Here is a 24838-nt window from a genome sequence, read left to right on the forward strand (position 1 = left end):
TGTAATAAATCTAAAGCAACTGACCATTAAATCCTCCCAATATGTCAGAGATTCAGGAATAATGTTCATATAACAAACTGAACTCACCAACAACAACAGTGCAGACAAAATATTTTCATTAAATATTTTTTTTTGCAGACTGCAAATCATGTTTTGGCATGTGGCGCCACCTCCTGCCATCTACCTATTATTGCAGTCAGTAGAGCCTCAGCTGCCACGCAACCATGGGTTGCCAGTTACGTCAGAAAACGAAACCTAAAAGACCTCTGTATTTTGAATTTGAATATAGGAACCGTTTTTGGCCACATTCTTACATATGGCACCTTTAAATAAACATTAAGCATTACAAATATCATTTTGGTTAAAGAGCTACTACATACAGGTTTATTAACCTTTACAGAAACTAGTGCTGGGCACGTTAATGGCGTCAACGATAACACACGTTAGCGCGTGAGGTCATGTTTACGTGACTCCCGATTGTTAAAATGAGTCTCTAAAGTGACGCTAAACTTTAAAAACAGAGGCACACGTACGCAGTACACGGGTACGCTGGTTATTTGTAGCGATGCACTTTTCTTTTTTAATAAACAGACCGCTCCAGTTCGACTGCATCACATGCGTCTTTTTCCGGTCAGTCGCCACGGAAATGCAACGTGCGTTAACGCACGCTAACGCTAACGTTAGCTGCCGTTAACGTACCAATCATTAACATAAAAATGCCGTGGGGAAAAAAAGAAGGAAACAAAATGTTATACTTGTGACAAAGTATGTTTTGCTGGTTTTGTTGGAATTCTGTAATACTCCTTATTCATATACTGAATTACACAAAAACACAATTTTTCCTTACTACACTAGCGTTAGTAACTTACATTTTTTTGTGTGTTTTCCATTAAAAGTCACACTTTTATTCATCAAAAGAGTTGCAAAATGAATAGAAAATATAGTCAAGACATTGACAAAGAGTAGAAATAATGATTTTTATTCCAGTTTCAGCTGTGCTAACATCATTGCACAAGGGTTTTCTAATCATCCAATAGTCTTCTAACTCGATTAGCAAACACAATGTACCATTAGAACACTGGAAATGGGCCTCTATACACCTATGTACATATTCCATTAAAAACCAGATGTTTGCAGCTAGAATAGTCCTTTATTCATTGAAAAAAATTGTGCTTTTCCTTCAAAAATAAGGACATTTCTAATTGAACTTTTGCACGGTAGTATAAATGGAATTAAACGCAGCTCTTATACACTCACTGGCCATTTTATTAGGTACAAAAGGACACCTCAGGAAGTGGCAGAAGGTGTGGTGACATTGAAATTTGTTTATGAGAATCCCCCAGTAGCCATTTCATAAGGCACATTAAACTTAGTGGAGCCAATAAAATACTAAACATTAAATCCACAATACTATATAACTATACAGTGATGGGATTGAAACATATCTGGAAGAAAAGAGAGTGTACAATGATATACTAAAGAAAATAAGGGCTCATTATTACGACGAAAACACATCAGCGCGTTATCGACGCATCACCACGTGTCACTCAAACCAGACAATGATGATGCTCGATAACGTCAGCGGGTTCAGAGTAAAAGCAAAAATTGGTTATCGCACACGAGCTCTGCATTTGCATATCTGTCCATCACGAGTTCGCAAGATGAGACGGTGAGATTTCTTCTATCCGAATGAACTTTACTCTAGATTTTGATAACTGCTGCTGCTGCTGCTGCTGTGAGGAGAGAGAGTTCCTGACACTTGTGCATACCTTGGTTGCGACAAGTGTTGCTTCCCTCTTATTTTGAAACACTCTTGTCACTTTTTCCTCTGAAATCTGGCACCGTCGAGGCGTTTTTTTTGTTTTTTTTATCCAGAAAATTGCTGCTCACAGGATATTTTTTCTGCGACATTGTGGTGAAATCAGATCAGCAGTTTCTGAAATACTCAGAGACGCCCGTCTGGCACCAACAACCGTGTTGCGTTACTTAAATCATTCCAAATTCTGATGTCTGGTTTGAACCTCATGAGTCTGACTCCGTGTTCATGTGTTGTGCACACGCCTCGATGCACCGAGGCGCTGCCGTGTGATCGGCCCGATGACACATTTGCATTAAAAAGCAGTTGAACAGGTATGCCTAATAAAGTGGCCGTGAGTGGTACAGGGTTACACTGCACACAGAGGCCTTTATTGTTCACCTTTACGGCCGCGTGGCGTACAGTGTTCTCACAAACCATGTGACCACACAGCGCTGCAATGAAACGTCCAGTCTGTAAACATGTTCTTGAATTAGCTGCGTTATGTAAATGGAACTTTTATCAGAGAGCAAAGTGGTAGAGTCCAACATTTTTACAGCACCCACTGACATAGTTTACTCTTTCACTCATTTTCTACCACCTTTAACCCTTAGAGTGTCTTACTGTATATCCATTTTTTCAGCACAACCTATAGGACATTTCAACCCTGAATGTCCAAATAAGGAGTTGTATATTGAATGATGAGGACAGGAGAATCATGAGGACAAGTGAATGATGAGGACATGTGAATGATGAGGACAGTTGAATGATGGGGACAGGTGAATGAAGAGGACCGGTGAATGAATAGGACAGTTGAACGATGAGGACAGGTGAACGATGAGGACAGGTGAATTACAAGGACACAGGTGGATGATGAGGACAGGTAAATGATTTGGACAGGTAAATGATGAGGACAGGTGAACGATGGGGACAGGTGAATGATGAGGACAGGTTAATGATGAGGACAAGTGAACGACAAGGACAGGTGAACGATGAGGACAAGTGAAAGATGGGGACAGGTGAATGATGAGGACAGGTGAATGATGAGGACAGGTGAATGAATGATGAGGACAAGTGAACGATGGGGACAGGTGAATGATGAGGACAGGTGAACGAATGATGAGGACAGATGAACGATGAGGACAGGTGAATGATGAGGACAGGTGAATGATGAGGACAGGTGAATGAATGATGAGGACAAGTGAACGATGGGGACAGGTGAATGATGAGGACAGGTGAACGAATGATGAGGACATGTGAATGATGAGGACAGGTGAATGATGAGGACAGGTGAATGAATGATGAGGAAATGTGAATGATGAGGACAGGTGAATGATGAGGACAAGTGAATGATGAGGACAGGTGAATGATGAGGACAGGTGAACGAATGATGAGTACAGATGAACGATGAGGACAGGTGAATGATGAGGACAGGTGAATGAATGATGAAGACAGGTGAATTGGTTTTATGAGTGACCCTGAGTGAGTGGGAGAGTTAAATCATTTGTGACCTTTGACCCACTTTGACTGACACATTGTGTTTACGTATTTTATTTCGTCAGCACTTTAATTTGTGAAGGTAAAAAAAATTTGTGTGAGATTTGTGTTCCCTTGTCCTTTTTGCAGAACCCCAAACATGTTGAAAAATGTAGTCAATTTTAAACTTTCTTACTTTAACACAAGCTCATTTTTAGAGCAGTACTTTTACTAGTACTTAAGCAAAACATCATCAAAATAGTGGTCATTTTACTTTAGAATATTTCAGTACTCTTTCTTTCCACATCTGTAAACAATATATATATAATATGACTCTATATGTGTTCCTTTAATTCAATACAAACCCACACTTCCTTCCCTGATTCCCTGTGAGTTTGTGTGACAGGAGTGAAGAAGAATCTCCAGATGTTCGTTTTTGCCGCTGACATAATTAAACCCCATCAGCTCCAGTATCTCATTCTCCCCATACAGAAATCCTGTACCTTATTAATTGAAAGTCATCCACATGCCATCAGCACACACTGATTAAAATCTCTCTCTCTCTCTCTGCGGTGTTCGTGCTTCCTTGTTTATCGCCCTCGTATCGCCCTCATCTGAAAACGCTGACGCGGCACTTGTGGACGGAGCATACTGCACATACTTAGATTGTCCACAGATATTCTTTAAGCATTCCTCGTGGACTCCTTTGTGTCAGACTTGTGCAGATACGGCGCAGCGAGCAATACTTTGCAGCTTTCAAAGTGTGTGCCGTCGACAAACCGGCTCTTTATCGTGTTTTGTCTTAATGGGAGGAGCAGCTTCTTTTTTTGTTTTCATACTGATGGGCAAAGTAAAAAAAAAAAAGTACAAGGACTTTAGAGCCTTCTACTTTGTATATTTGAGCCTGATTTGGTCTGAGGTGGTCAAGCAAAAAGAGATGATGATGATAATGATATGAATACATATCTGGTTGTACGTTGTAACGCACCAAAGCGTAAAAATGTCTGTGAATATGCAGCTGACATTACGCATCACGTTTGTCTCTAGAAGATGCAAAAACATGGCAAAATGCAACGTTTAAAAAGGAGATAAAGTGTGTGTGCACTTATTCTGTGATGAGAGGAAAGTATAATAAAATGTATGTAAACACATAATGTAGCAAATTGGGTCAAAGGTCACAAGTGCTTTAACTTTCTCACACACTCAGGGACCTTCATTAGCGTCAATTTACCTGTCCTCAACAGTCACCTGTCCTCAACATTCACCTGTCCTCATCATTCACCTGTCCTTATGTTCACCTGTCCTCATCATTCACCTGTCCTTAGGATTCAACCTATCCACATCATGTCCTCATCATTCACCTGTCCTCATTGTTCACCTGTCCTCATTATTCACCTGTCCTCATCATTCACCTGTCCTCATCATTCACCTGTCCTCATTGTTCACCTGTCCTCATCATTCACCTGATCTCAACATTCACCTGTCCTCATCATTCACCTGTCTTTAGGATTCAACCTGTCCACATCATGTCCTCATCATTCACCTGTCCTTGTAGTTCACCTGTCCTCATAACTCACCTGTCCTCGTCATTCACCTGTCATCATTCACTTGTCCTCATTACTCACCTGTCCTCATCCTTCACCTGTCCTCATTACTCACCTGTCCTCATTACTCACCTGTCCTCGTCATTGACCTGTCCTCATCGTTCACCTGTCCACATCATGTCCTCGTCATTCACCTGTCCTCTTCATTTGTCATTCACCTGTCCTCATCATTTACCTATCCTCATAACTCACCTGTCCTCATCATTCACCTCTCCTTGTAACGCACCTGTCCTCATCATTCACCTGTCCTCATTACTTACCTGTCCTTGTCGATCACATGTCCTTGTCGTTGACCTGTCATCATTCACTTGTCTTCATTACCCACCTATCCTCATCATTCACCTGTCCTCATCCTTCACCTGTCCTCATCATTTTGACATTCACTGAATGACATTCACGACACACTCTCGGTTCTCCCACATTCACCTGCAACATGCAAATTCACTGACAAATGCAAAATGTTTACCCACTGCACCTTTAAAGCAGTGGGCGAAAGTATCCAGGTCAAGTGTTTTATACGAGCAGGTTGTTCTTCTGAAAGTTTATGTGCCGCTCATATCTACATCAGTTTTACCTTATAAAAGAGATAGCTCCTCTCAGCGGGGATTAATCTGATAAAATTAGATAAATAACATAAACATTAATCTCAATTATGGCCCTTAATTGTTGCACATGATCACCAGAGATGATCAGGGAGGATGAACACATCTCTGAGCCATGTGCAAAGATCTGTGCTCTTGCTCCCTCTGCTGGAGAGCGACGTCGCCGCAGGGTCGACACAAATGCTCTGTGTTAAAGAGAGGATTCATGTTTGTTTTGTTGTGTTTGTTGTCGTGTGAGGTTTTTGGCAGAATGTCTGTGACATCAGACCTCCTCTGTCCCATTGGCTGCTGAGTGTCAGACCATGTCATGATCCTCGTGGCATTTAACACCTGAGTGCTGACGCTGGGTTTGAGAGAGGAGATATAGCAGTGTTGTATGAAGTACCTTAAAGTAGTATGAAGTATGTTCCCCAGAAAATGCCTTTGGTAGAAGTTAAAGTCACTTTTTTATAATATTACTTCAACAAAATGTTCATTCTGAGACAATAACTGTTTAGATTTGTTGTTTTAATGACCTTTGAGTATGTTATTTTCTCACTCGCATTATTGGAACACATCCATAATATACAGGAAACATTTTTGTATGCAGTTTTAGGAGAAGATATTTGTACCTTAAAGGGATACTTTAAGTAAAAGTACAATATCTTAAGCAGAAAATGACTTTGGTAGAAGTTGAAGTGACTTTTTTAATAATGTTTCTTAAATAACATTTTTAAAGTGTATGACATTTACTGTACTTAAGTACCAAAAGTAATTTTCTGATATAAAATTGTACTTAAGTGGTGGTTTATTATGTTTTTTTATCCACATTTTCATTTATATTAGTTGTTTTAGATGCTTCTTGTGAGCTATTATGTCTTATAATGTACTTTGGTTCACTGAGGTTGTTTTAAAGTTGCTTTACAAATAAAGTTGGATTGGATTGGATTAAAAAAAGTGACACAAGAAGGTTGTGGGTTCCATTCCTTGCGCTAATCCCATGTTGCAGTGTGTGTGTATGGGTGAAATCTGTAGTGTAAAGCAGCTCATCAAGGCTAAAAAATCTCTATATAAATACAGACCATAATACCAACTCTTCTTCTTCTGATTTTATTTGGTAGTAACGAGTAACAAAGATAGTTAGAGGAAATGGGGTGTCAGAAATCAGGATTAGATTAAAGTGCGGACGCTCAGATTTAATCTGAGGGATTGAAGAATAGAATCACAGTCGCCGTTGGGGAATTATACTCTTTTTTAAAAACGACATTATTGTCCATAATCGGACAACTGACTAAAAAGCGAGTTTCTTGGACAGATACTCCTTGCTTTAGCCGTCATCTTGGCGCCATCATGGTTTCTACAGCCAGAATGTGGTGTGTGTTTTGAAGCAGAAGATTACCACGCAAATGAAGATTAAGGCAATCCTGTCTGGTATGTGAGGGCCACCGTAGTTTCCCTGACGCTCTAAGGGTCTGTTACAATCTGCAGAGTCGTCAGTAGATGTCACGCTTCCGTGCACAGTTAAGTCCTACACTGTTAGATATAAAAGTGCTAAGTAGAACCATATAAGGTTCTTCGGCTTGTCCTCATATAGGAGAACCCCTTTTGGCTCTAGGTAGAACCTTCTTTTTTTAATAAAGGTTCCACCTGGAACCCTTTTAAAACCCTTTATTCAGGAAAGGGGTTTTAAAGGGTTCTCTGGATCAAAATGGTTCTTACTAGAACCATTAGTGTTACTAAGAACCCTTGAAAAACCCCTTTCTTCGGGAAAGGGTTTTTCAGAAGCAAATGGTTCCAGGTAGAACATCAGCCCTTGTAGAAGAACCCTTTTGGAACCCTTATTTCTAAGAGTGTCGTACACGAGCACACATGGGGAATCGAAGTGTCACTATTATTTTATTCTTCTGCTATTTCCAGGTTTAGGTTTGAGAGGGCGTGAACTGTGACACATGCTCAGATTATATAATCGTATCATTGTGCGACTTTGAGAAGTTTACTTTAGGTGTCATTTTAGTTGGATTAACCCCTGGATCCGTGCCACAGGTGCACCACAGATGTGACTTTGTGAATCCTGGACAGGAAGTTTTGTATTTTTCAGGGGCGACTTTTGTGGAATTACATCATTTAATAAGTGATTTATGTTTTTTAATGGTTTTTTAGGCACTGTTATAATGTCTTTCTTTAGTTTTTTTTTTTTTTTTTGTCATTTCAAGCTTTGAAACCTCTGTTTTTGTGTACGTGTTAGTAAGATAAAATTCCTTTAAAAACTGCCTAGGTTGTGCTGAAAAAGAAAGTATGTAAGACACTCCATATTGCACCTTCTCATAGCCTTTAAATCTACATTTTTACATGTTTACAAGTATGGATTTCCTCAGACTAACTCAATAATTAATGTTATCAGTGCACTGACTAAATCCCTCGCACTGGACCTTTAATAATTTACAGAGAATAGATCGTTTTTAATAAAATGTCACCGTGCTCTGTGCTCTTTTATGCTCCCTAATGCGATGGACTGACACTGTCATTCTAAAACCCGGATTTGTCTCATCTTACTTGTTATTCCTCCTTAAATCTTAATCCAAAAACATCCCTCACCATCTCCACCCCCCTCTTCCTCCCAATCACTTTTCTCTCTAATCCTAATTTGCACACAAGAAGTTTGCTAAAGGCCTCCTCCTCGCAAAGGAGAGGGACCTGTGGGTCAGACGGGGTTAGTGGGAAATCAGCCTTCATCCAGTGTTAGGTAGGGACCGTGTGGATTAGTCATGCAAATGCAGCATATCTGATCAATAGCTCAGGCCCTCACTGTGTCCTAATCCTGCTTTTTCTTCTCCTGACGGGGTGGCGAAAGACTTCAAAGTCATATTTATGTCCACACATGCAAATCATAAAAGTGTGGAGATAAAAAAAAGTTATAAAAGTCTATGAATCTGGACCAAATTGAAGTTCTATTATAAAGTGTTTGCATGAAGAAATGCTTCAACTTCTGTGCTAATTGCAAAACTTTAGAAGGCAGTTTTTACAAATATGGGACAGATGTCACTGAGTTTCATAAAGTTTCATATTAATTTTCAGATTAATGCGTCATTTCGTATATAAATACTGTTATAAAACTAAAGGAAATCTCTGGATCAATGTATTACAGCAGTTTTTCTGAAGTCAAAACCATCAGTTTTGAAATCTCAGTGGGATTATCCTGTTAAAATAAAGGTAAAATAACAAAACAACAACATTATGAAGCAATGTGTGTTTACAGCAGCTCATGTTTGAATTAAAAAGTCATGTAAAGTTGCAGATGTGAAAACAAAACTCAATACAGTGGACAATTAAAGGGCTTTTTTTTTTTTTTACAACAGTTAAGGAAAAAAACAACGGTTAGAAACTCAGTGTGTGACATGGAAGAGCAAAAGTACTTATACACTATTAAAATGTTTTATTTTCATTTGTCTAAACCAAGGCTATTCAACTTAAGGCCCGGGGGCCAGAACCGGCCCTTCAAGCAATTTGGACCATCCCGCGGCTCATTAACCCATAAATAATGAATGTATTATTAAAAAGCCAATAAAACTGGCACTTTGCGACACTTTGTGATACTTTGTGTTCCTTTTTGGCAAATACTAGTAATACTGTAGGCAGCCTGTATGTATGTACCAGAATATTTTGCACTATGAGCCAACTGTAGTAGTTGTACCTGAATATTATTGCTATAGTTACTTATATTTGTGCAAAAAATAGCCTATTGTGGCCATTAGCACCTTAATGTTGTTTATATTGTTATTTTTTAATTTTGTAAGAGCCAATTGTGACCCTAAGTGTAACCTTTTTGCACTATACGCAAATTGTATTGTACCTGAATTGGGGGTTTTGTTACTTACCTTTTTTTTCCCACAAAATTTGCAGCCATTTTAATAAATAAGTGCAAAATAATTTATAACATTTTGTATCTATTTGTATCCGTTTACCGTAAATGCAACACAAAACAGTACAGGGGTTGACAGCCTTCCAAAAAGCTGGACCTCCGGACATTTTAGTTGAACAGCCCTGATCTAAACGGATAAAATGACAGAATTCCATGTGAGATGTTGAATTCCAGTGAATTAAAAATCATCCACGTTTATTTCCTTGGCCGTTTTACTTCATGGCATCCTTTTATTTTGAAAAGCACAGTTCGTTTCGCTGCGTTTTATCGTGCGTAAATGGAACGCGCCGTTGGCGCAATACTCCAATAATACGCGCGCACGGAGTGAATGAATGAGTGAATTTGACTCGCTCTCTTTGAAGTCCCCGCGGCGTCCTCTGTCTGAGTGACAGCGTTTGATAAACTGTGATTCAATCACACTTGATCCATGAATTACTTCCCGCAGAACAAACTATGTTCTTATCAAAACTCGCAGAGAGCATCCTGCGCTAATCCCGCACTCTTCATCTGCGCGGCGTTACGTTACATTTACTTAGATAAATCTGTCTTTTTCTAACCTCCGTAGGAGCATAAACTGAAGGGGATCAGTGTTACACTTTCCCTACAGGATTAAACAGATCTTCCTCTGCGCTTGAATGGACGCAGGGAACCCAGCGATGGCCGGCCCTGAAGGCCCGGGGAGCCCTTTTGATCACGTCAGTCTCCCCTTGGTGCGGTACTTGTGATTGGCCCAGAGGCTAAGAAGAGGGAAAATCTTTAATTAAGCAGATAATCTCTTGTTGTGGACGAGAGCGGCTCCATTTCAGAGCACCCCCCACCTCCACCTCCACCACCTCCACCACCCCCTCCTCCTTGAATGGTGAAGGAAGGAATCCCGAGTTCCTCAGTTCCACTCTTCCTCTCCATCTTCATCCAGACTCTTGTCTGCAGGATCCGGATCTGGTGTCACTGCAGAGCACCGTCAGCCCACAGCTCACCTGTCAGGATGTTCATGCATTTGGAGGTTTTCTATTACGTTTTCATTCTCCTGGCGCACATGAGATCCTGCTGCTCCTGGTGAGTTTGGTTCATTTAAGTGTAAAAAAAAATATGATGTTAAACTCTGGTGTGGACACAAAGAACAAGCCAACTAACCACTGAATACTGGCTTCAAAATCACACAGAAAATGATTTAATATTCAGTTATCCTCACAATGAGCAACTTAATGCATTAAATCCATGACATTAGCACCACTTTAGCACATGTGCAGAGCTCGTACATTGAACAAATGTGTTTATAAATCATTTATTGGTGTTTTTATTGTTTTATTTGGCTGCTTTATTAAGATAAAATAGATTTTTTTGAAATACCATCTCACTTTACATGCGCAGAAAAGCACTTTAAATCAAATTTACATCAAAATTGTACCATAAAATTAAGTTTATTATGGGACAGAATCATTTTGCAGACTTTAACTCCTTTTAAACGTCTTGTGGAGACAAATGTGACGTGTATAGTCAGCTGCATATTCACAGAATTATGTTTGTGCATTATAACGTACAACAAAATAATTATTTGTATCGTCATAAGCTAATTTTGAATAACCTTCTCAGACCAAATCAGGCTCACATATACAAAGTAGAGGCAGGAATTTGCTCTAAAGTCATTTGTGCATTTTTAACTTTTTTTAAAACTTTTTTAAAAATTTTTATTCGGACCAGTTTTAATGTACGTATATGAATCATTTGCAGCCGCTTATGAGGCAAATTTATGTCTATGGCTATTTCTAATACGCAGAAGTCGTTCAACGACGTGCGTACGGAAATAAAGGAGGTGTAGAAAGGCTTCGGAGAACCTTTAGAGAACGATGAAACACTACAAAGATCTCACACATTTAAACTGTTAGGTTTAATAACCGCTCCATGATGATTAAAAAAAACAACATTTACGAGTGCTTTAAAAAAGCCGAGCGATATCGTGGTCTTTCTCTGTGTCACAGTTAACATGTTACAAAGTGCACTAATGAGATGTTAAGCAGAGGAATTTGTGAAGGACACTGAGCTTCAGTGAGTGAATAAGCTGTCTTCTTTTCCAGGTCAGTGAATAATTTCCTGATGACTGGACCCAAGGTAAGCCAACTTTCTTTTGATCTTTTCAGCCTGGTCCATTTCCTAAAAAAAAAGAGAGGGATGAGAGAGAGAGAGGGAACATGGCTCCTGTTTGCCCGTGTGTGTGTTATTTTGTTTTCTCATGACGTCTTAATCCGAGTGTACGGACGCTGAATGGCGGCAGTGATACATCAGTGATATTCTTGGGGCCCCTTTGTGATTCTTTCCCTTTCCCACTTCGTACACTTGACCTTCTTCAGGAGTTCTCAGTGTTTTCGCCGCGCGGGGGTTGAGTGTGTTGAGAGGACGAGGGGCCGACATTGTTGTAGTGGGTGGTCATCATTAGCGAGCGAGACCCCGGGCCAGTGAAAGAGGTGGCTCTCCGTCTTCCCCAAAGGCCACTTGAGACGTATTAGTTATATTATCGTTCGCACAGTCTGGACGAGCGAGCCGAGCGGCGGGCGAAAAAGCCTCGGACAGAGCAGCGATGCTTTAACGCCATTCAGTCGGAGTGTTTTCTGGAAGTAATCTCAAGCTCAATCTCGGAAGTTACTCAGGCTTTCTTGACGCATTTCTTTAAAAGTTAAGTGGTATTTTAAACCCACGTCTTCCAGGGTTCCAAAAGGGTTCTCCTACAAGGGCTGAGGTTCTACCTGGAACCATTTGCTTCTGAAAAACCCTTTCCCCAAAGAAAAGGTTTTTCAAGGGTTCTTGGTAACACTAATGGTTCCAGTAAGAACCATTTTGATCTAAAGAACCCTTTAAAACCCCTTTCCTGTTTTAAAAGGGTTCCTGGTGGTACCCTCCAAAAAGAGTTTCGGGTGGAACCTTTATAAAAAGGTTCTACCTGGAACCATTTGCTTTCTTTCCCAAAGAAAATGTTTTTTAAAGGTTCTTGGTAACACTAATGGTTCCAGTAAGAACCATTTTGATCTAAAGAACCCTTTAAAACCCCTTTCCTGTTTTAAAAGGGTTCTTGGTGGTACCCTCCAAAAAGAGTTTCGGGTGGAACCTTTATAAAAAGGTTCTACCTGGAACCATTTGCTTTCTTTCCCAAAGAAAATGTTTTTTAAAGGTTCTTGGTAACACTAATGGTTCCAGTAAGAACCATTTTGATCTAAAGAACCCTTTAAAACCCCTTTCCTGTTTTAAAAGGGTTCTTGGTGGTACCCTCCAAAAAGAGTTTCGGGTGGAACCTTTATAAAAAGGTTCTACCTGGAACCATTTGCTTTCTTTCCCAAAGAAAATGTTTTTTAAAGGTTCTTGGTAACACTAATGGTTCCAGTAAGAGTGTAGAGGTGTCTGCTCCTGACCGTGATGTTGTAACAAGTGAATTTTCCCCCAGTGTGGACTCAATAAAGTCTAATCTACAGTAATCTAATCTAATCTCTCCTCACATGACAAATGATCTCAACAAGGTTCACCGTGCTTTATGAATATATGGGAATAAATTCAGAAACGATACAGTATTGTAGACAGTAAGTGTTGACATAAGGTGAATAAATGCTTTGTCATCTTCGGTTTCCGGCCTTGACTTGAGACCCATGAGCAAGTGTTGATGAGAAGAGTTTAGGTGTGAAACCGGCGTTTCCCCCACGACACAATTCTTCATATAAATGCAAAAGCAAATATAACAATATATTTACCAGCATTTCTGTAACACCTAATTGGATTTTGGATACAGGTGGATCAGTCATTTCCAAAAAAACTGATGTTTCATAAATGAAATTTTACAGCAAATCTTTAGTAGATTTAATTTCACAACCTCAAAAAACAGTTTCCTGTGACTCATCAGTGGGTTCTAACTCAGTTTAACTCACGTTACTTTACACTACCGTTCAAATTTCTCCAAGTTTTCCATTAAAAGTCACACTTTTATTCATCAAAAGAGTTGCAAAATGAATGGAAAATATAGTCAAGACATTGAGAAGATTAGAAATAATGATTTTTATTCAAAATAATAATTTTGAACCTATCGTCAAAGAACCAGTAAAACTGTTTTCAGCTGTGCTAACATCGTTGAGCAAGGGTTTTCAAGGGTTTGCTAACGCCATTAGCAAACACGATGTACCATTAGCACACTGGAAATAGGCCTCTATACACCTATGTACATGTTCCATTAAAAACCATTTGCAGCTAGAATAGTCGTTTACCACATTAACAATGTATAGAGTGTATTTATCATTCATTCGATGTTATATTTATTAAAAATAAGGACATTGAACAGTAGTGCTCATGTGTTATGTGTGTGTGTGTTGCTGCAGGCGTACCTGATCTACTCCAGCAGTGTAGCAGCAGGAGCTCAGAGCGGCATAGAGGAGTGCAAATACCAGTTTTCATGGGACCGGTGGAACTGCCCCGAGAGAGCTCTGCAGCTGTCCACGCACAGCAGCCTGCGCAGCGGTGAGTTCACGCCCAAAACACTCACACCACACGCTCTCCTGGATGGAGGAACGTGGTCCATGATGGATGTTCAGAGATTTTTCTAGTGTTTGATTAAGTCACGACATGAGCTTCTGTTTGTCTCGCGCTCTGCGTTACGCTGCATTGGAAGGAGATGATGTAGTGTTTCCTTTTGTGAACGGGAGATGTTTGCACAGCGAGAACATTCGTCACCCTTCAGAATAACTACACTGGCATTGGCAAACACATGGAACCAGTTTTCTACACACACACACATGCACGCACGCACGCACGCACGCACGCACACACACACACACACACACACACACATCAATCAAAAGAGTCAGCTGTGCACTTTTAGATTGTGGTAGAATATGAGAAATTAATCCCTTTTTTTGTTTGGTCCATAAAATGACAGAAAATTATTACCCCAAACCTTGTAATTATGACATTCTTAAACCATCTATTTTGTCCACAAACCCAAATTATTAAATTTTCATGATTTATTTATTATATGAAGCAAAGAAACCAGAAAATAATCACATTTAAGAGGCTGGAAAAATCATATAAAGCTTGTTTAAATCATCAAATAGGAATTAATTAATAATCTATTATATATATATAAATTCTTCTGAGGCTCTTTCTGCACTTTCTTTAATTTTTACCTCGTTTTTTTTCCTCTATCCTCTGAGGACAGAGGATGACGTCGCTCCAGATTATAAATCCAACCATAATCCCAACCGCGATGTTGTAACAAGTGAATTTCCCCAGCAATAAAGTCTAATCTAATTCAATCTAATCTAATCTGACCTATAACATCACATATCTAAACAAGGTTCATGGTGCTTTATAAATATATGGGAATAAAATCATTAAAATGAAGGCAGATTAAAAACAGAAGTGAAACCAAACAACAACACTCGTAAGAGAATAAATATAAATGCTTTGGGATTTGAAAGCAAAAGCTAAGTGAGTTTTAAACACCAGAGAATATACTCTTGTCCCTACATGTACAGATTATAAATCCAACTATAATGTGTAAATTTGCACTATATAAAATAAATAGATATAAGAGGAGATTATAGTATGATACTGTATATAAAATATCTAACTGGGTCTGTCTCTGTCTCTCTGCAGCCAATCGGGAGACGGCGTTCGTCCACGCCATCAGCTCAGCCGGGGTCATGTACACTCTGACCAGGAACTGCAGCCTCGGAGACTTTGACAACTGTGGATGTGACGACAGCAGGAACGGACAACGAGGTGAGATATATATATACACTAAAAAGTTTGGGGTCACTTAGAAATGTCCTTATTTTTTAAGGAAAAGCATTTTTTTTTCAATGAAAATATGTACATAGGTGTATAGAGGCCCATTTCACGTGTTCTAATGGTACATTGTGTTTGCTAATGGCGTTAGAAGACTATTGGATGATTAGAAAACCCTTGAAAACACTTGTGCAATGATGTTAGCACAGCTGAAAACAGTTTTGCTGGCTCTTTGACGAAAGGGCAAAATGATGATTTTGAATAAAAATCATTATTTCCTAATCTCGTCAATGTCTTGACTATATTTTCTCTACATTTTGCAACTCTTTTGATGAAAAAAATATATGACTTTTAATGGAAAAAACTAAAATTGTATAGGTGAGCCCAAACTTTTGAACGCTAGTGTATATATCACACAGATCGGCACCCAGCGGACAAAAATCACAGATGTTTTAACCGCATTTTTCGTCACTCAGGAGGCCACGGCTGGCTGTGGGGCGGCTGCAGCGACAACGTCGGCTTCGGGGAAGCCATCTCCAAACAGTTTGTGGACGCGCTGGAGACCGGGCAGGACGCTCGCGCGGCCATGAACCTCCACAACAACGAGGCCGGACGCAAGGTACAGTAACTGCGCTCGCGCTCTGAGCTGTAGCAGGAGGCGACGACGACGACGACGGCGACGTCGACGACGTACATGTGCCGCGCCTCGGCCGAACCGTCTCCTCCGGCCTCCGACTGATTACACACAGTATAAAGCAGCTTTTGAATCATTTTTTTTTTCTAGTGTGCCACCCAAGCATCCCTTTCACGTCGCGCTATAAGTGAGGTGCCACTCGTCCCCCCGATAATAACAGCGTGTTCGGTGTACCAGAAGGGCCTATTTACCCGTGCTGAATGCCCCTTATGACAATACCTCAACTCGAGAATCTCGGGATCACTGGTGCAAACTTAATTAGAGATCCTGGGGAGCCAGACATTGCACAGTGTTCTGTATTATGCTGCTTTTTAAAATAAGTGTTTAGTTTTTATTCTTGCAATAAGGATCCCACATTTATGTTGGTCTTTGTTTGGCTCTGGGGGAGTCTGAGGGGACCACAGGCATGCAGCTGAAGTGCTCTTTGTTTACGGTGCCTTTGCTCCCCCCTGTTGGGCCCTAGGATCCCCGAGGCACCTGGAGCATCATTGTAACAGAAAAAAAATGGGGGATAGAAAGAGAGAGAGAGAGAGAAAAAAACCTCCTTTTTCATTTCTGGGGCTCAATGGGAGCCTCCGTTTTTGGTCTTCTCACACGAGAAAACATTGTTGATAAAGAACACGCTAAATAAATACGCCTATTTCTTCTGGGCGGACAATGGGACTCGATGTGAAACTTTGATTCAGACCTCACCTCGACATAAGGTTCATCCCCTCCTCGCGCGAAAGGAAAAAAAAACAAAAAAAAAACACACGCTCCTTTTCACGCAACAGCTGTTTTTGTGTCGGGGGCAAAGTCAGGAGACACAGAGGGACGACAAAGACGCTCAGTTGTGGACCTCCAAACTATCATTTCATCCTTTCAGGGTTTTTTATTATCACTTTGTGTTTTTACCTAACAACACATCACTCAAGAGACAATGGAGACACACAAACACACACAGAGGTTCATTCGTCTTAGAACAATCCAATCCAACTTTATTTATAAAGCACATTTAAAACAACAGAGTTGCACCAAAGTGCTTTCTTAAAGCTGTACACACATAAAATAGACATAAAAAGCGTACAATAAATCAACACAAACGCGAGAAACACGCACAGAATCAGTTATACAACACGGATAAAAGGTCAGCTTATGTTGTGGTAAAAGCGAATGAATACAAATGTGTCTTTAAAAGAGATTTAAGAAAGGAGGCCTGACAGTTAAAGGCAACTTCAACGCCCGATCCCCTCTAAGCTCCAGCCGGGTCTTAGAGACAACCAAGGTCAGGTGGTCAGTGGACCTTTAGGGCACCTGAGGGAACATAATTATGACCCATTCAGACATTCATATACGTTTAAAACACTGCCTAACCTTAACTATAACCAGCTAACACCCAACCACAGCCTGAACCACAACTATACTTCACGTTCTGCCACCTTCGTCCACGTCTGGCACTTTTTGGGCAATAACTCCAAAAGTTAAGAAGGTCACGGCCCCGAGATTTTGGCTGTGATTTGGATACAAATCTGTGCGTTTGTTGGACGACTTTCTTTGTGTTTCTTTAACTATAGCAGTGTTTAGATCTTGTGGCATAAAATGAACATTACCTGTAGAGGCAGAGGAGTACGACTGAGAACGAAGCAAGTTTCAGTCAGAAGTAAACTGTACTGCTTTAAAAAAAAGAAGCTCTTATTCGTTCAGGAAGTTGCCGCTGTTTACAGGTATACGCTCCCCCTGTCAGGTCTGATAGTATTTCTGGATTACTGTTTCTGTTCTAGTTAAACTGTTCTAGTTCTTCTACAAGGGCTGAGGTTCTACCTGGAACCATTTGCTTCTGCAAGGGTTCTTGGTAACACCAATGCTTCCAGTAAGAACCATTTTGATCCAGAGAACCCTTTAAAACCCCTTTTCCTGAATAAGGGGTTTTATAAGGGTTCCAGGGGGAACCTTTATAAAAAGGTTCTACCTGGAGCCAAAAAGGGTTCTCCTATGAGGGCAAGCCGAAGAACCTTATATGGTTCTACTTAGCACTTTTATTTCTAAGAGTGTACTGTTCAAAAGTTTGGGTTTGTGTGTTTGTGTTTTCCATTAAAAGTCACACTTTTTTTCATCAAAAGAGTTGCAAAATTAATAGAAAATATAGTCAAGACATTGACAAGATTAGAAATAATGATTTTTATTCAAAATAAAGAACCAGCAAAAGTGTTTTCAGCTGTGCTAACATCATTGCACAAGTGTTTTCAAGGGTTTTCTAATCATTCAATAGTCTTCTAATGCCATTAGCAAACACAATGTACCATTAGAACACTGGAAATGGGCCTCTATACACCTATGTACATATTCCATTAAAAACCAGACTTTTGCAGCTAGAATAGTCGTTTACCACATTAACAATGTATAGACTGTATTTCTAATTCATTTAATGTTATATTCATTGAAAAAAAGTGCTTTTCCTTAAAACAATAAGGACATTTCTAAGTGAGCCCAAACTTTTGAAGGTGTTTCACCCCTCGTCCATGAGACTTCTTCACTTCTTGACTCACTGGTGGAAACATCCAGGTGTTGAGCCTCCTCTGAAGGCTGCATACCTGGACTGAGAACCTTCACACTCACGTTTTATTTTTTTATATATTATAAATATTAAACTTCTGTCTTTATTTCCTCCTCCAGGCTGTGAAGGGAACCATGCAGAGGACGTGTAAGTGTCACGGCGTGTCGGGAAGCTGCACCACTCAGACCTGCTGGCTGCAGCTGCCAGAGTTCAGGGAGGTGGGGAACTACTTGAAGGAGAAGTACCACCGGGCCCTGAAGGTGGATCTGCTCCGGGGAGCGGGGAACAGCGCGGCCAGCCGGGGCGCCATCGCCGAGACCTTCAGCTCCATCTCTCGCAAGGAGCTGGTGCACCTGGAAGACTCGCCCGACTACTGCCTGGAGAACCGCACCCTGGGCTTCCCGGGCACCGAGGGCCGCGAGTGCGTGAAGAAAGGCAAGAACCTGAGCAAATGGGAGAAGCGGAGCTGCAAGAGGCTGTGCGGAGAGTGCGGCCTCGCCGTGGAGGAGCGCAAGGCCGAGATGCTGTCGAGCTGCAACTGCAAGTTCCACTGGTGCTGCGCGGTGAAGTGCGAGCAGTGCAGGAAGACAGTGACCAAGTACTTTTGCGTGAAGAAAGGAGGTAAGAGGGGAAGGAACGAGAGCGCGGGGAGCCGCCGGAAGAACCTCAGGCTGAGGAAGAAGCACTGAGCCTCCTCCTCCTCCTCCTCCTCCTCCTCCTCCCTCCTGCTGTACCGCCCAGACTCTGTGTACGACCACATTATAGTGTGTGTTTTAGAAGGAATGTTATTTCATTTGCCAGTTTTTCTCGAAGCATTTTAACGCACAAAAAGGCCACGCGTTAGCGTACGTAAGGATCGGATGAATCTATTTAAGATTTTTTTTTAGGTCCAATTCCAATTCCTATCTTAACCCTCGAGCTCAACCCTTAATCTTAACTGGCCCTCAAAACCAAGTGTTGAGGGTTATTTTGTCACTTAGAAATGGAACACCCCTTAAATGCAGATACGTCTTCAGACTGTAGGGGGCAGAATAACGCGATAAAAGCTGCGTCCAGACTGTCAACTCCAAAAAAGAAGAAGAAGAAGAACGCATTTACGTCAGGATTATTTATTACGATCCGTTTGTCAGTCAAGTTATTAGGTTGTCAGTTAGTTATAAGATAATACTCATACAACTACCACAACTACGGACATATTCAGCTGACAGTTACCACACACCACGGCTTATTGAAAAGTAAACCATAGCAAACGATCGCTTGTCCGCACCGGCCGGCTATTGACAAAAGATCGTAAAATAAAAAAATAAATGTTACGCAACAAGGACGTGAGTAATCCATAATATGGGCCTAAACTAAGATAATACAATGGTTTTCATCATTTTTATATCTCTATTAACAAAGAAAATACTTAATTTGTAGCGTACTCGTTTCGCTGCTTTCGGCGCCATCTTTGTTACGTGTTAACACGCAATGCATTCTGGGTAGCCCTTGCTCCCATGTCTCGGAAAATCTCAATATTGAGGGCGATACAGCCCTTAAACTTAAATTTTTCTGAGAATCCGGACAGCACTTGCACTAGAGGGAGCGTGCATTTTTGAGATCGAGGGTTAAGATTGAGGGTTAAGCGAGGAATTGGAATTCACCCTTGGTTTTGTCACATTTGAATTTCTTCTCCACAAAAATTCTCCACAAAAACGATTAATTTATTTCCACACAAAAAAAACAAAACAGTGCTTGATGATCTGACCTTGGACGAGTTAAACCTGCCACACACTGACTGCTGTCCCCCGGCCTCCGCCGCCCTCTTCATGTATTTAATTGTATATAAAATGAAGCACTTTGTACTGTACATTGTTAATTTATTGCACAGCATTTTCCTAGTGTCGCCTTTTTACTGCTAGTTTCTGTTTTCTATTAAAATGTAATGAAAAAAAAAAACCCTTCCTTAAATCTTATATATTAAACTGCCTAAAGAAAGCGCTCATCCTCCTGTAACACAACTCTTTGTGACAGTAATACCAGACGCTCCGCGGTAAACACGACCTTTTCTCTCCGGTATTGTTCGAACCCGGCGAGTTTTGCCAAAACCGGCGAGAAAAGAAAGCTCTCCTTCCATCGTGGGCCTTTCTCAATTTCGCCTGGACAAATACCTCCCGTCCTCTCCCTCATCATGGTAATCCTCAAAGAGCCTCCCAACTCCCAAGCGCTTGGAAGTTTCTTTACTGTTTAATACTAGTTTAATTAACTTTGTCCAGACAGAGTATAGGGCCGCGAGGGTGGAGGGCATGAGGCAAGTTGCCCTTAAAAAAAAAAAAAATCATCCCGTCTCTAATTTTGTATGCTAATCTCCTTTTTCACGCCGCACCTCCTTAGGAGTGGGGAAAAGAAATGTTGGGAAAACTTTGGGTTGCCTGTGCAGGGGCTTCCTGCGGCTGTTTTATTTCTGGGCCCACCTATTTGGATCCTTTCACTCCTCTAGGGCCTTCCTTTGCTCGATTTAACAATGAACGCCGAGCTAATCAGCTCTCTCGGAAATGCACCACTGTTGAGGAAGTCTAATCCCTTCTCCTCTGCTCTCAATGGGCCGTCGCCTTCTAAAGGACTTTGGGAAAAGGCTTTGCACAGATTCACACTGTTCGCTCAAAAGAAGTTAGTTCAAGTATTGTGCCCAAAACAAGTGGGTTTTATAAACACATGCTTGCCAGGGATACTCACCCCACCTGCGCGTAAGAGGTGCCAGTGCCCGGGCAAGACAAGCACATGGCAAGCTGAGGCCCCCGAGCCCTTCAGAGGAGATGGGACATGAAAGGGGAGATTAGAGGGCCCATTGAGAAGGGGGCGTTCATTTCTGCACCTTCCTTCTTTGCTCAATAAAATGTCAAGGAACCACCTTGTTGACATCTTATTTACCAAATAATGATCATAATCAAATCTCCTCCCTCCTGTGATGAGCCCCGCGGGCCTGCCTCGCCTGGCGCGCAGCGAAACCACGGCACAAAAGAACCGAGTACATCGAGTGCTTGCCCTGGAGCTCTGGGGAAGGAGTTCTGCAGTTTACTGGTTACCAGGAGAGCACGACAGCACACCTTAATGTTCTTTTATAAATGTGTGTGAAAGGTGATAGAAGTGCAGCTTAATCAGGACGTGCAGTGCATTTTTTGTCATGTTATGTCACGTTGGTTTAACCCTTTAAGGTACGCACCAAGAAAAAAAGCAAAGGAAAATGTCTTTCTTTGCATTTATCATTATTTTATTTACTTATGATAACAATAATGACTTAATTTTTTTTAATTAGACCCTACAGTATTTCAGATACAGGCCTCTACCAAACGGTTGAGACGTCTGTTCGTAATAAGCCTGGTTTTCCTCATTCATAAAGTGAAGTAAAGTCACATTAAAGGTGCCATATGTAAGAATGTGGCCAAAAACGGTAACTACATTCAAATTCAAAATACAGGGGTCTTTTAGGTTTCGTTTTCAGACATAACTGGCAACCCGTGGTTGCTTGGCAGCTGAGACTCTACCGACTGCAATGATTGGCAGACGGCGGTAGGTGGCGCCACATGCAATAAGCAGTCAAATGTTGCACAACTGATGAAATCGAGGCCTCAAATTTAAGTCAAATGAAAAAATTGGCTCATTTCTTGTCATGACAAGTCACAGATGCTGAAGAAAACACTGCAATTACCAAGGAAAGACAACCCAGCTAAACGTGATCATGAGACTCACACATCAACAGCGATTCATCCTCTGCAGAAACATTCCCATCTATACCCGCGTGTAAAAATACACACACACGCACACACACACACACACACACACACACACACAAAGATAATCCCTGCTGACTCAACTGTCAGTTAATGTGTGGGAAACGCGGGCCGGAAAAACACGTTTGGCCCTTTTGAAAATTCAGCAGTTCAACAAAACATATTTGCAGGTATTAAAACACAGCGCTGTATAAAGAGACGACACTTGTGGATTACGGGATTTTGTAGCGTGTGAATTTCACACAACACGGTTCAAGATCATCTCTCTCTCTCACACTCTCTGCGAGTTGCCCTGTATTTGATCTCGTGTCGCCCGGTGACATTCCAGCGCTGCACACAGGAAGGGATTCATTTTGCGTCACAACAAACCAAAAAGTGTGTACGACTAAAAACACTTAAAAACACAACTTTAAAAAAAGAGAAACTGTTTCAAGAAAAACTCGTCTTTTCACACAAAAACAAAGCACAGGAGCAAAGTTACATACTACAGCTTTAAATCATGAGTCAGCTTTCATGCACATTCCCTCTGTCCGGTGCCGTCGCCCTCAAACACAGCAGCAGCGGAGGTAAAGTGACTGATTCTAACAGGCGTGTGAAACAGGCTCATCATGGTTGTTTTCACCCCCACACACCAGCACACACCCACCCAGAGAGTGACACAACCTCTGACCGAGGGCTCTGCACTTCCGTCTCTCAGGCTTTGACCTGCCACGTCCGATTTGTAACCACACATGAGCCCAAGGTGACGCGGGAGGGGAGGGGAGGGAGAGAGAGAGGAGAGAGAGACACCCTGGAGGAAGTGAGAGGTTAAATGCCGATGCATTAAAAACACACACACAGAGACACCACTGGTATAAATGTTTTATTTTTTACGACACATAAGAGGTGATATGGAAAGAAGGCGCATCACATTTGTTGTTTTAATAAAATAGTTTTTTACAGTTTTTTCTAAGTTTTATTTTGAAATAATTAATAGTTTTCAGAGTCAGCTTCCTGTAAAGTTTCCCGCCTCTGTGATTACCTGATGATGTGTTTCACCTGTTACTTCTAGTAGCTGTTTGACTTTGCCTTGTGCTTTTGGAAACCTATTGTTTTGATAGTATACTCTGATAATATGATAAACAATTCCCAGGACAACAAACTTCTGGCTTCTACAGGTAAAAAATGTGTATTATTATTATTATTATTATTGTGACCTACACTGCGACATAAATATCTGCGGTGAAAAATGGTTTATTACACCTGGTTCATCTAAGACGTGCTTGAATGTTAGATACACTCACTGACAGCTTGCAACTACAGTATATAATAATAATAATAATAATCATAATAATAAAAGTAATAATGATAATAATAATTTATTTGAGTTATAAAGCAGTTAACATTTAAAGTAAATCTCAAAGTAATACCGAAAAATAGATTAAATGTAAGCATGAAAGTACAAAATTTGCGTATCTGCACTTTTATACTTTGTTGTTTATATTTCTAGCAACTTTTACTCCACTACATTTCATTTGAATATCTTTTCTTTTACTTGTTACTACAAAATAAAATCAGAAGAAGAAAAGTTGGTATTATGGTCTGTATTTACATAGAGCTTTTCTACTCTTGATGAGCTGTTTTACACTACAGTTTTCACCCATTCATATGCTGCAACAAGGGGTTAAGTGTCTTTGCTCAAGGACATGTGCACTAGCACAGCCAGGAATTGAACCCACAACCTTCCAGTTTAAAGACAACTTGCGCTACCACTGATCCACCTTCAAAAACAAATACAGCTTTTTTTTAATAACGTTACTTAACTTCAATCAAAGTCGTTTTCTGCGAAAGATAGTTGTACTTTTACTCAAGTATCCCTTTGAGGTACTTTTATACAAGACTGGACATATGTTAGATTAAAAGCATGAATAAAAAAAAACTACATTAATATGCATTCCTGAGACCAACTTCACAGAATTTGACAGACATGAAAACAATAAAGCTGTACTTAAACAATAAACCCACTTACTAACTTAATGTTAAATGTGTGCCTCTGCAACATAGCACTCTAATAAATAAATAAATAAATAAACAATATAGAGACTCTAATCACATAGAGGGGTCTGGTTTCCTTCAGGTACTGAGAGATAATGCAATCACCGAAAAGATGGGAAAACGACTTATAATGCTTCAGAGAATCCTCCACTAATAGGATTTAAGGCTTAAGGGTTCTGGACCTACAACACCTACAGGGGCGAGGGTCAGTGTGAATGTGAGAGAAAGCCAATACAGATGAGGAGGACAGATAAACACGTTGTTGTTGTTGTTTGACTGTGGAATTGTGTAGATTTAGTGAATATTGCAGCAGTCTTCAGGGAAAACATTAAAGAGCGACTGCGACTGTTTTGACAGAGAGAGCAACGCGTGAGGACACAGCATCACCGGTGCTGCATGTGTTTGCTGCTGCCAGCAGGACGGGGATGATTCACCGGCTTCTCTTCTGGGCTCACCGGGGTGGTCAGTGTCCTCCTGGCTGCTGCTGCTATATCTGCAAAGAATGGGGAGGAGCGCGGCATCACAGGGATCAGCTCAGCTCAGGCCACTGATCTGTCCAGGAAACACAGAGCATGGGAACACAGCAGGAGGTGCCAGAGTTAGTCCCTGAAGTGAAAATCTGCTGATGAAGCATGACATGGGAGAAAAAAAATGCAGAATTTTACTGAGAAA

At 40.8% G+C, this 24838-nt stretch overlaps 2 protein-coding genes across 2 annotated transcripts in view; both read left to right on the forward strand.

Annotated features, from left to right (window-relative positions):
- Window positions 1-24838, forward strand: part of hif1an (hypoxia inducible factor 1 subunit alpha inhibitor) — a 265779-nt gene that overhangs the window by 226204 nt on the left and 14737 nt on the right. The gene's annotated exons all lie outside the window — the stretch shown is intronic.
- wnt8b (wingless-type MMTV integration site family, member 8b) lies at window positions 10361-19051 on the forward strand (the record flags this gene model as incomplete). Its single annotated transcript, XM_083897259.1, has 6 exons — window positions 10361-10431; window positions 11451-11484; window positions 13728-13866; window positions 15004-15129; window positions 15612-15754; window positions 18482-19051. The coding sequence occupies 6 exons, from the start codon at window positions 10361-10363 to the stop codon at window positions 19049-19051; spliced, it is 1083 nt and encodes a 360-aa protein (XP_083753385.1).

Source organism: Microchirus variegatus (genome assembly GCF_963457635.1).
Source record: "Microchirus variegatus genome assembly, chromosome: 11".
Classification (NCBI taxonomy): Eukaryota; Metazoa; Chordata; class Actinopteri; order Pleuronectiformes; family Soleidae; genus Microchirus; species Microchirus variegatus.